At 44.1% G+C, this 13,051-nt stretch overlaps 1 protein-coding gene and 1 long non-coding RNA gene across 5 annotated transcripts in view; both read right to left on the bottom strand.

Moving 5' to 3' along the window:
- Nucleotides 1–8,444, bottom strand: part of LOC112226664 (rap guanine nucleotide exchange factor 4-like) — a 43,059-nt gene extending 34,615 nt beyond the window's left edge. For 2 of the 4 annotated variants that reach the window (XM_024391135.2, XM_042307712.1), the window contains exon 1: nucleotides 8,228–8,438. In XM_024391135.2, the coding sequence (XP_024246903.1) occupies nucleotides 8,228–8,295 (68 nt within the window). In that variant the 5' untranslated portion in view covers nucleotides 8,296–8,438. Of the gene's footprint in view, nucleotides 1–8,227 lie in introns of all 4 variants that reach the window. The other 2 variants (XR_006080167.1, XM_042307713.1) reach the window with 2 other exon arrangements.
- A 159-nt stretch (nucleotides 8,445–8,603) lies between these two features.
- LOC121841165 lies at nucleotides 8,604–10,296 on the bottom strand. Its single transcript, XR_006080168.1, has 3 exons — nucleotides 9,902–10,296; nucleotides 8,971–9,073; nucleotides 8,604–8,885 (listed from the first exon to the last, which is right to left on the bottom strand). It is a non-coding gene; the product is annotated as an uncharacterized LOC121841165 (long non-coding RNA).
- Between the last annotated feature and the right edge of the window lie 2,755 nt (nucleotides 10,297–13,051).

Raw genomic sequence — 13,051 nt, 5'->3', positions numbered from 1 at the left:
GTCATTCGAAAACATGTTAACTTTCGGCTGCTATGCGGATGACACACAGCTGTACATTTCAATGAAACATGGTGAAGGCCCAAAATTGCGTTTCAGACATAAGGAAGTGGATGGCTGCAAACGTTCTACTTTTAAACTCGGACAAAACAGAGATGCTTGTCCTATGTCCCAAGAAACAAAGGGGTCTTCTGTTGAATCTGACAATCAATCTTAATGGTTGTACAGTCGTCTCAAATAAAACTGTGAAGGACCTTATAGCGTTACTCTGGACCCTGATCTCTCTTTTGAAGAACATATCAAGACTGTTTCAAGGACAGCTTTTTCCCATCTACGTAACATTGCAAAAATCAGAAACTTTCTGTCCAACAATGATGCAGAAAAATGTATCCATGCTTTTGTCACTTCTAGGTTAGACTACTGCAATGCTCTACTTTCCGGCTACCCGGATAAAGCACTAAATAAACTTCAGTTAGTGCTAAATACGGCTGCTAGAATCCTGACTAGAACCCAAAAATGTGATCATATTACTCCAGTGCTAGCCTCCCTACACTGCCTTCCTGTCAAGGTAAGGGCTGATTTCAAGGTTTTACTGCTAACCTACAAAGCATTACATGGGCTTGCTCCTACCTATCTCTCTGATTTGGTCCTGCCGTACATACCTACACGTACATTACGGTCACAAGACGCAGGCCTCCTAATTGTCCCTAGTATTTCTAAGCAAACAGCTGGAGGCAAGGCTTTCTCCTATAGAGCTAATTTTTTATGGAATGGTCTGCCTACCCATGTGAGAGACGCAAACTCGGTCTCAACCTTTAAGTCTTTACTGAAGACTCATCTCTTCAGTGGGTCATATGATTGAGTGTAGTCTGGCCCAAGAGTGTGAAGGTGAACGGAAAGGCTCTGGAGCAACGAACTGCCCTTGCTGTCTCTGCCTGGCCGGTTCCCCTCTTTCCACTGGGATTCTCTGCCTCTAACCCTATTACAGGGGCTGAGTCGATGGCTTACAAGGGCTCTTTCATACCGTCCCTAGAAGGGGTGTGTCATTTGAGTGGGTTGAGTCACTGATGTGATCTTCCTGTCTGGGTTGGCGCCCCCCTTGGGTTGTGCCGTGGCGGAGATCTTTGTGGGCTATACTCGGCCTTGTCTCAGGATGGTAGGTTGGTGGTTGAAGATATCCCTCTAGTGGTGTGGGGGCTGTGCTTTGGCAAAGTGGGTGGGGTTATATCCTTCCTGTTTGGCCCTGTCCGGGGGTGTCATCGGATGGGGCCACAGTGTCTCCTGACCCCTCCTGTCTCAGCCTCCAGTATTTATGCTGCAGTAGTTTATGTGTCGGGGGGCTAGGGTCAGTTTGTTATATCTGGAGTACTTCTCCTGTCCTATCCGGTGTCCTGTGTGAATTTAAGTATGCTCTCTCTAATTATCTCTTTCTTTCTCTCTCTCGGAGGACCTGAGCCCTAGGACCATGCCTCGGGACTACCTGACATGATGAATCCTTGCTGTCCCCAGTCCACCTGGCCGTGCTGCTGCTCCAGTTTCAACTGTTCTGCCTGTGATTATTATTATTTGACCATGCTGGTCATTTATGAACATTTGAACATCTTGGCCATGTTCTGTTATAATCTCCACCCGGCACAGCCAGAAGAGAACTGGCCACCCCACATAGCCTGGTTCCTCTCTAGGTTTCATCCTAGGTTTTGGCCTTTCTAGGGAGTTTTTCTTAGCCACTGTGCTTCTACACCTGCATTGCTTGCTGTTTGGGGTTTTAGGCTGGGTTTCTGTACAACACTTTGAGATATCAGCTGATGTACGAAGGGCTATATAAATAAATTTGATTTGATTTTGCAATTGGCATGTTGAATACTGGAATGTCCAACAGAGCTGTTTCCAGAGCATAGAATGTTAATTTCTCTACCATAAGCCGTCTCCAATGTTGTTTTAGAGAATTTGGTGATTGTCAGGCGCTATACTGTAATGTCGTGTGTGTAGGTGGCAGGGAGGTCAGGCGCTATACTGTAATGTTGTGTGTGTAGGAGGCAGGGAGGTCAGGCGCTATACTGTAATGTCGTGTGTGTAGGTGGCAGGGAGGTCAGGCGCTATACTGTAATGTCGTGTGTGTAGGAGGCAGGGAGGTCAGGCGCTATACTGTAATGTCGTGTGTGTAGGTGGCAGGGAGGTCAGGCGCTATACTGTAATGTCGTGTGTGTAGGTGGCAGGGAGGTCAGGCGCTATACTGTAATGTCGTGTGTGTAGGTGGCAGGGAGGTCAGGCGCTATACTGTAATGTCGTGTGTGTAGGTGGCAGGGAGGTCAGGCGCAGGAGAATCGAACTTGGTAAAATGGAGTTTAATAAGACTTCACAAAACTCCAAAACCAAAATGACAAATAAATAAAAGTGGGTACAAGAACCCGTCGCGCACCAACACATAATACAATCAAACTATCTCCGACAAGGACATGATGGGAAACAGAGGGTTAAATACACCACACGTAATTGATGGGATTGGAACCAGCTGTGAAGGAAGACAAGACAAAACCAATGGAAAATGAAAAATGGATCAGTGATGGCTAGAAGGTCGGTGACGTCGACCGCCGAACACCACCCGAACAAGGAGAGGGACCGACATCGGCTGAAGTCGTGACATATACAAAGTCGACCGCCACAAGATAGGGACTTCATATCGGCCTACGGCACGTCAAGGGAACTGCCTACTGTTCAGATGGGTTCATTGTAAACCTGGACACTTACAGTAGGTCTATAACCTCTCACATAGCCTTAATATTAACTCCTGCAAGGCATTTCTTGCAGTAAAATTATACACCGAATGTAGGTAAAATGTTGACTTGGGAACAGGAGTGGAGACATTTTATTTATTTATTTCGGCATCTTGAGAGAATGCAAATGTGAAGTTGGATACCATCTGTAGAGGTGCCTTCTTTATCAGCTGATAGTATTGCAAACACAACATAAAATATGCATCCAAGCCGAACTGAAATCTTATTAGAAACATGTTAGGTCATTTTCATAGCTTTCTATTTCCATACAACTGGTCAAACTGATGTTATTTGGAAATTTTGCACGGATAATATTTCCCTTTTTGGGGGGATTGAGTTAGGCCTATTGCATTTTATTCCCAGTCCCTACAGTAAACATCTTTGCACCGCGAAAGAAGCGGAGATGACAGAACTTGACCGTTGTCAACTAGACTGAAGCATTCATTCTATTGATTTATGACATTCTGATGAGAAAGGGTTTATTTAGTCGTGTAGGGCAACATATAATGAAAGAAGAGAAGCTGCATGTAGGCCTACCTAATTAGACAAGGTGACTAACAACTAGCCTACCAAAATGTCAGAAATTATTAGTGCATTCAGAAAGTATTCAGACCCCTTGACTTTTTCCACATTTTGTTATTCTAAAATGGATTAAATAGTTTTTTGTTCTCATCAATATACACACACAATACCCCATAATGACAAAGCAAAAACAGCTTTTTAGAAATGTTTGCAAATGTATTCAAAATAAAAAACAGAAACCTTAATTACATAAGTACTCAGACCCTTTACTCAGTACTTTGTTGAAGCACCATTGGCAGTGATTACAGCCTCAAATCTTCTTGGGTATCACGCTGCAAGCTTGGCACACCAGTATTTGGGGAGTTTCTCCCATTCGTCTCTGCAGATTCTCTCAAGCTCTGTCAGGTTATATGGGGAGCGTTGCTGCACAGCTATTTTCAGGTCTCTCCAGAGATGTTCGATTGGGTTCAGTCCAGGCTCTGGCCATTTAATCCATTTTAGAATAAGCCTGTAATATATCAAAATGTGGGAAAAGGGAAGGGGTCTGAATACTTTCCAATGCTCTGTATAGCAGAAATATCTATATCAAGCAACAACAAAAAATCTGGCACCCCGTCAAAAAACATTTCCGGCGTCTCTGACTGTAGCCTGCAGCACATTTTCTATATTAGCGGTTTAGGGCTGGGTGCAGGCATCAAATGTTCACTTGATCAGATAGTCGGGCGGTTGTGGATGGGTTGTTAGCAATTGCAGGAGAGTGTGGGTGTTACAAACAGCTGACCAGCGCACCACTAACACACACACTTAAAGTAGCTGTCGGTAACAAACAGCTGATTTAGCATTGCTGCCTGGGCTTATTGATTTGTACATTGTGTGTGCCTGCGCATGTGTTTGCGCGTGCGTCCAGCGTGTCCACTGTAACCTTATCTCCACCACCAGGAGAGATGCAGATAGGCTGCATCTCAGCCTCCTAACATGGCTTCCTTTCCTTCAGCTACACTGACCAAATCCCCTGTCAGCATTCCAAGGAAAGGATGGCACTTTACTCTTAGGAGGACGGCTCATGATGCCCATTAGAAACATCTCTTCTTCTCACTGCATCACACAGAACGGAGAGAGCGAGAACGAGAGAGCAATGAGCTCAAGTTGCCAATGGTTACCTGTGGATGTGTCATTATAATGAGGATAGATATAGGAATGGAATGTTGCGAAGTGCACGAGCACAGCACAGATTAAATGGGTTCTTTATTTTATCCTCCATCCATACAGATGGAATTTAAAACATCAAACATCAACATCAAAACACTCCCCAGCTTTCCTAATGGATAGTACAGTATTCTATACTCGGACCAGAGATCCTATTATACGGTGCCTACGGAAAGTATTCAGACCCCTTGACTTTTCCACATTTTGTTACGTTACAGCCTTATTCTAAAACGTTTTTTTGTGTGTTTTTTTTTTATACTCAGAAATCTACACACAATACTCCATAATGACAAAGCAGAAACAGGGTTTTCATTTATTTTGCACATTTCAATAAAATATTCAAACAGACACCCTATTTACAGAAGTATTCAGAACCTTTGCTATGAGACTCGAAATTGAGCTCAGGTGCGTCCTGTTTCCATTGATTATCCTTGAGATGTTTCTACAACTTGATTGGAGTCCGCCTGTGGTAAATTCACTTGATTGGACATGATTTGGAAAGGCACACACCTGTCTATATAAGGTCCCATAGTTGACAGTGCATGCCAGAGCAAAAACCAAGCCATGAGGTCGAAGTAATTGTCCGTAGAGCTCCGAGACAGGATTGTGCTGAGGCACAAATCTGGGGAAGGGTACCAAAAGATTTCTGCAGAATTGAAGATCCCCAAGAACACTGTGGATCTTCTTAAATGGAAGAAGTTTGGAACCAACAAGACTCTTCCTGGAGCTGGTCGCCCAAGCCAAACTGAGCAATCGGGGGAGGAGGGCCTTGGTTAGGGAGGAGACCAAGAACCCAATAGTCACTCAGACAGAGCTCTAGAGTTCCTCTGGAAATGGGAGAACCTTCCAGAAGGACAACTATTTCTGTAGCACTCCACCAATCAGGCATTTATGGTAGCGTGGCCAGACGGAAACCACTCCTCAGTAAAAGGCACATGACAGCCCGCTTAGAGTTTGCCAAAAGGCACCTCAAGACTTTCAGACCATGAGAAAAAAAGATGCTATGGACTGATGAAATCAAGATTAAACTTTTTGACCTGATAGCCAAGCGTCACGTCTGGAGGAAACCAGTATGGTTTGTGACAGCATCATGCTATGGAGATGTTTTTCAGTGGCAGGGACTGGGAGACTTGTCAGGATCGAGGCAAAGACGAACGGCGCAAGTACAAAGAGATCCTTGAAGAAAATCTGCTCCAGAGCACTCAGGACCTCAGACTGGGTTCAATGTCCAACAGCACAACAACTCTCAGCACCCAGCCCAGACAACGCAAGTGTGGCTTCAGGACAATAGCTCTGCAGCAACGCTCCCCATTCAACCTGATATAGAGGATTGAGAGGTTTGCTTCAACAAAGTACTGAGTAAAGGGTCTGAATACTTATGTAAATCTGATATTTTTTTTGCTGAAATTTCTAAACCTGGTTTTGCTTTGTCATTATGGGGTATTGTGTGTAGATTGAGGGGGGAACGATTTAATCAATTTTAGAATAAGGCTGTAACGTAACAAAATGTGGAAAAAGTCAAAGGGTCTGAATACTTTCCGAGGGCACTGTATACCCTCAAAGTGCCAGAATGGTATGAAAATGACAGCCATTGTAGTCAGGGAGTAATCCAAACAAGTCTAATTAAAATGAATGGTGGCATAGGTGATTGCATTTCCTCATTTCTTTTTCTTTTAAGGGGTTAAAAGCATTTCCTAATTTTACTTAAAGGAAAATAAGATGTGATATTTCAGAAATTGTGTTGACAATATTTTGTCAAACTAAAATATTGTCATAATTATAAATACAAGTTTAGAGGTTTTAAATAGCCTCTAAAATATATGTAAAGACACTAAATGTCTGTTTTCTTGGAAAGCTGTGAGTGTTATAATTAAGCAATAAGGCACGCGGGGGGTGTGGTATATGGCCAATATACCACGGCTAAGGGCTGTTCTTAGGCACGATGCTAAAACGCTAAAACATGAGGTGATGGTGGCGGATGAATGGCATGACAATGGGCTTAAGGATCTCATGGTATCTCTATGCATTCAAATTGCCATCGATAAAATGCAATTGTGTTCGTTGTCTCAAGCTTTTGCCTGCCCATACCATAACCCCACCGCCACCATCGGGCACTCTGTTCACAACGTTGACATCAGCAAACCGCTCACCCACACAACGCCATAAACACTTGTCTGCAATGCCAGTGGCCATCGAAGGGGAGAGTTTTCCCACGGAAGTTGTTTACGACGCTGAACTGCAGTCGGGTCAAGACCCTGATGAGGGCGACGAGCACGCAGAGGAGCTTCCCTGAGATGGTTTCTGACCATTTGTGTAGAAATTCTTCAGTTGTGCAAACCCACAGTTTCATCAGCTGTCCGGGTGGCTGGTCTCAGACGATCCCACAGGTGAAGAAGCCGGATGTGGAGGTCCTGGGCTGGCGTGGTTGACACATGGTCTGCGGTTGAGGCCAGTTGGACATACTATCAAATTCTCTATAATTTAATTGAAGGTGGATTATGGTAGAGAAATTAACATTCAATTATCTGGCAACAGCTCTGATGGACATTCCTGCAGTCAGCATGCCAATTGCACGCTCCCTCAAAACTCAAAAAAATCTGTGGCATTGTGTTGTGTGACAAAACTGCACCGTTTAGAGTGTATTTTTATTGTCCAGAGCACAAGGTGTACCTGTGTAACGATCATACAGTTTAATCAGCGTCTTGATATGCCACACCTGTCAGGTGGATGAATTATTTTAGCAAAGGAGAACAGGGATGTAAACAAATTTGTGCATATAATTTGAGAGATTAGCTTTTTGTGCGAATGGAATATTTCTGGTAGATTTTATTTCAGCTCATGAAACAATGGGGCCATCAGTTTATATGTTGCGTTTATTTTTGTTCAGTGTAGTAAACTTGCTAGCTAAAACTTGCTAGCTACTTCAGTGGATGTTGAACACATTTTTAGCAGTAAATGTGTTCAATTATAGCCACGGTATAAAAGGGATGACCAACTAGAGGGTCAATGCATTCTCCGGAAAATAATACAAATACCATGGAAGATTAGTGTGTTTGATGAGTGATTACCATTACATTTATTCCAGTCATTACTATGAGCCCGTCCTCCCCAATTACGGTGCCACCCACCTCCTTTGGTGTGTGTGTTGAATGGCTGGCAGCAGACAGTCTACATAGGCAGCTGGCTGACAAATGACTCTTCAAAGAGGAGACTGGACTGGCTCGTGCTTACTTCACGCCCAAAATAAACCAAGCCTATACACTATTCTTTGTAGGCTAATAAAATCTGCACATGCTACTGTGAAGTTCTGTCTAAATCTAATGCATAACCTGACTTATGCGTGTAGGCAGCGTTGGCAATAAAATGTGACAACGTTGCGGTGGTGAAGAGGATAAACCAGTGAACCAGAAGACCATCAACCTACAACGCCTTTGTCGACGACTACCAAAATGGACAAACACACAAGGGTAACGTTAAAGCCACAACGAATAGTAGCCTAGAAATTGGCTTTGATTTGTACCGCGACCGAATAGATGAAGATGTCAATGACGTCTGATACGCAATAACACATCTCTCACTCACCCACACATGCAGAGATGGCCGATTACGATTTGTCACGTTGACGCTGATGAATGAATCGAACACGAATTCGTTGGGGGGTGTTTTTCCAGGCGTTTAGACTGCCACGAGGATGCCATGACCGAGAGGATGGGATGTTTTCTACGCACCTTTTATCCAGACAGCCGACCCATTCAGCCGAAGGAGACGAGTTAGGGGATGTTTCCACCGCGACCATCTTTCCCGAGAACTGGGGTGTGATTGAGAAACCGGGAGATGCTACAGGAGGGCGGCTTCAGCGTGGTTATCCGTGCGGCGCCGTTAATAAACTGAGCTCGCGCTCGCGCACTGGCTCTCCTCTCATAGATTGAGGTTTGACAACATGCCCCTAGCCTTTTAGAAAAAAAAGGTTAGAAGTAGAACCGAAAAAGGGTCCTATGAATTTGATGTATATATGGCAGCCCTAAAAGTTCTATATTATAACCATTTGACCAGAACCCTAGTGCATCTTCTTCACTGAACCAAATAGAATCCCAAAGGGTTCTTCTTCACCTACTGAACCAAATGTGTTCCATATATTTATGAATTATGGCTAGGCTAGCCTACTACTATAAAATAGTAATAGTACTAGCTAAGAAGATAATATAATGCACAAAAGAATACCAACATAGTTTTGAGATCGTATGGTCCTTACAGTCGTGCAGACTCAAACCCAAACAGTTTAGGTACAGCCCACATCAATCTTGGTGCCAACCTTCAGAGGGTTTATGCCTTCTTCATGGAACAGCTGGCCTACTGTTATTGTATGGGATATTGTCTGGCTGGTTTCTGAGAGGAAAAAAACAGAGGAGCCAAAACATGAGTCAATCTTATATCTGCAAGAATGAAGACTAAATCACATGTATAGGCCTACCGAGACAATCTGGTTCAATTTGGGTCCCGAGACAAAACCAGTTGAGAACCATTGTTGTTATAAGCAGCAGCAGAAAGAGGGATCCTCTGCCTCTGACTCCCCACTGAAATAAAAAAAGATACAATGAGTTGTGAACGTCAGGCTGCGACTGTAGCTCTATTTGGCATATTCAATCATTCAAATGAATATTTATTTGTAAGACCAGTTGCCTAGCTTGTAAAATGGCTAATTAGAAGTGGCTTTTTCCTCGCTAGCTAACAAAATGGTAGCCTATGAAGTTCAAATAACTGTATTTATCTAGCTTATAGTTTGTCATGTGATTATGGCTTCAGATTGTGTGCTTATTTGGAACTGTTTTCTTGAGTCGTCATCATGCTTGATAAACATGGCAGGTGTTTTTTGAATTATAGCTAGAACTCCTGAGGTTCTATCTCGAGGATTTTAACATTTTCTGGAAAAGGTTTTGACATTTTGACTGAAGAACCCAAATGTACCCTGTTTTCTAAGAGTGTACCCAACCCGTGCTCTCAAGAAACCAAGGCATTTTGCCCTCTCAATTCAATTTAAGGGGCTTTATTGGCATGGGAAAACATGTGTTAACATTGCCAAAGCAAGTGAGGTAGATAATATGCAAATGTGAAATAAACAATAAAAATGAACAGTAAACATTACACATACAGAAGTTTCAAAGCAATAAAGACATTACAAATGTCATATTATGTATATTTACAATGTCGTAACAACAACTCCCTATCCCAAGAGTTCTCAGCTATAAGCACTCCTTACCGGTGGGACCATGTGATCTACAATCCTGACACAGGTTTAACATTTTGAAACATCAATAATCGTCACTTGTGATACAGTTTTCGAAACATATGGAACTTATCTTTCGCAGATAGAATAGTTCAAATTTTAAAAAGTATACACTTACTGCAGCGGGTTTACACAGATCTGTGCAGCTGTGTGCCTTCAGCCGACGAACTACACTCTTGCTACACTTCTTCCCCAGTTACGCTTAGTACACACAGGTGTTTGAGCACGCTAGATAGCTAGTTAGCACAGGTGGTCACCTCTTGTCTTTTGTCTGTCTAACGTTAAACAAGTGCTGTAACATGAAGATATGGCCGTGTGGGAACACTATAGTTCATCTTCTCGTACTGCCGTATCTTGTGTACTATCTGTGTAGTATTCCTCGCTGAAAAATACATTCCTTATGTTTACAAAACCGTACTGCAAGCGTTGCATGTTCAAATCAAATTTTAACGCTAAGAACGAGCGTCGGGGCCCTTAACAAAACTCCCCCGGCCAGAAGATACCTTCATGAATAGACGTTAAAGGTAGTTAGTCAATGGGCTAACTCTTCCCAGTCAGCATTAACAAGACGAGTGAAAGTTATTTGCTGAATAATTGGCTATAATAAAAATTTAAAAAAATAAACATTTGGGTTGATAATTTTAAAAAAGGTTTAGAATTTTTTTTTGATGAAAAGTGTAAGAGATTTGTTAAGGATGCAGGTCTAACCAAACCTCTCCCTGTATGTGTTTATAATAGGCATAATGACTGGATGTTGTCTGCACGTATTCTGTCCTTTCAGACTAGAACTGAGGAAAGAAGAGGGAGAGAGGAGGAGGAGTAGAAAGAAAAATCAATCAACCATCAGATCGTTAGGGCCTCCCCAGTGGTCAAGAATCAATCACTCAACAGCATAATCAGCAGATAGAATGACAAGTGAAGTGGAACAGACAATGTGTTTTTATGAACAGTATACTTTTCAAGATATTGCACACCGAACACTATTAAATAAAGAATTTGGAGAAATAATGAATGGAACACAGAGTTATAGAAAGAGAATGAACAGAAATTAAAATCGAATTCTACACAAGCACACACACAGGCACACTCTAACACACACATACATCATGTTGCTGTTGTGTTGTTTGTATTTTGTTTTATTGTTTGTACATCATTGGATTTAACATGTGTGTGACTGTCCTTGTCTGTCAGTGTTTGTTACTTGTAATGTTTTGTGGAAGAGCAGCTGTTGCTTCTGCAAAAGCTTATGGGGATCCAAATGAACAATTAACCGTCAAGCATCTCGGAGTTCAGTAGAACAGGAGAGATACAGCTGTGATAGGCTGTCACCACGACAACTGGTGCCACTGCAGCAGGAGGGCGGGGGGGGGGAACAGGAAGTGTTTGAGCTTCAGCAAGCGCTAAAAGATACTCCCTACAGGCACGTGGAGAGTGAGAGATTTTTTACATTCAAAAGATACCTTTATTGGCCCAGTAGTTGTGTCATTTCAGGCACAAATTTTACTTCCTTGTAACAGAACTAGAAAGAGAGGGAGAAAGAGGGAGGAGAGAAACAGCGAGGGAGAGAGACAGAGTGGTAATGGAGATGGAGAGAAAAGGGTGGGAAGAGGGGTAAAAGGACATGAGAGGGATGGGAGAAAGAGAGGGGGAGCTCTCCACTGGCCTGCAGTGCAGTCTCCAGGAGGGATGGGAGAAAGAGAGGGAGGGAGAGCTCTCCACTGGCCTGCAGTGCAGTCTCCAGGAGGGATGGGAGAAAGAGAGGGAGGGAGAGCTCTCCACTGGCCTGCAGTGCAGTCTCCAGGAGGGAGGGGAAGGAGAGAGAGGGAGGGAGAGCTCTCCACTGGCCTGCAGTGCAGTCTCCAGGAGGGAGGGGAAGGAGAGAGAGGGAGGGAGAGCTCTCCACTGGCCTGCAGTGCAGTCTCCAGGAGGGATGGGAGAAAGAGAGGGAGGGAGAGCTCTCCACTGGCCTGCAGTGCAGTCTCCAGGAGGGAGGGGAAGGAGAGAGAGGGAGGGAGAGCTCTCCACTGGCCTGCAGTGCAGTCTCCAGGAGGGAGGGGAAGGAGAGAGAGGGAGGGAGAGCTCTCCACTGGCCTGCAGTGCAGTCTCCAGGAGGGAGGGGAAGGAGAGAGAGGGAGGGAGAGCTCTCCACTGGCCTGCAGTGCAGTCTCCAGGAGGGATGGGAGAAAGAGAGGGAGGGAGAGCTCTCCACTGGCCTGCAGTGCAGTCTCCAGGAGGGAGGGGAAGGAGAGAGAGGGAGGGAGAGCTCTCCACTGGCCTGCAGTGCAGTCTCCAGGAGGGAGGGGAAGGAGAGAGAGGGAGGGAGAGCTCTCCACTGGCCTGCAGTGCAGTCTCCAGGAGGGATGGGAGAAAGAGAGGGAGGGAGAGCTCTCCACTGGCCTGCAGTGCAGTCTCCAGGAGGCAGGGGAAGGAGAGAGAGGGGTTGTTGATGTCCACTGATGAAAGATGAAGAGAGGAGGGTGACAAGGGAAGTGATGCTGTGTGCAGGGATGAGGGGAAAACACACACATGAACAGACTATGTTAGCTGGGATTCCCATACTAGTGAGAGGTATCAGAATCCCCGTAGGGTACCTGTTGAGGAAGAAGTATGTGTGTGTGTGTGTGGTTAGAGTGCCAGCTGTCTGAAGAAGAGGTTTAACCCAGTGTAATTAATGTGTCCTCTTCAACATCACAGGAAGCCAAGGCTGCAGGACATTAATATGGCAGAGAGGGGGACTGTGTGAACCGCATACGTCACATGTGTATGTGACAGACAGACTAGATGAGAGAGAGAGGAATGTTGTATCCCAACCCCTACCCAATAAACACAAGATATTTAAGCAATATGTTAAATGACATCACCTTGCCTTCTGATAGGCTGGGTGGAATTGTACCCTTTGTATTTACACCTTTAGGTATGCAATCATTTCAGATCTAGAAGTGCCTACACTCTTAGAAAAAGGTTCTGTCTAGAATCGAAAGGGTTTTTCAGATTACCCTTTCCAGCCGGGTAGAACCCTTTTGGGTTCCATTCATAACCCTTTCCACAGAGGGTTCTTCAAAGGGTTCTTCCATGGGGACAGCTGAAGAACCCTTTTGGAACCCTTTTTTACATTTTTTAAAGCAGGTGCACTTCTAAACAGTAGATGGCAATGTTGCTGTACGTGTCTCAGAGCCATAGACCCCAAGCAATGATAAGTGATTGTGTGTTTGCCATAATAAATAGTGTTTTTGAATGTTCTGCTGATAAAATAATCTCAACTGTGTGA

This window comes from Oncorhynchus tshawytscha, linkage group LG28 (genome assembly GCF_018296145.1).
Source record: "Oncorhynchus tshawytscha isolate Ot180627B linkage group LG28, Otsh_v2.0, whole genome shotgun sequence".
Classification (NCBI taxonomy): Eukaryota; Metazoa; Chordata; class Actinopteri; order Salmoniformes; family Salmonidae; genus Oncorhynchus; species Oncorhynchus tshawytscha.
This window is presented reverse-complemented; position numbering and strand designations above follow the sequence as displayed.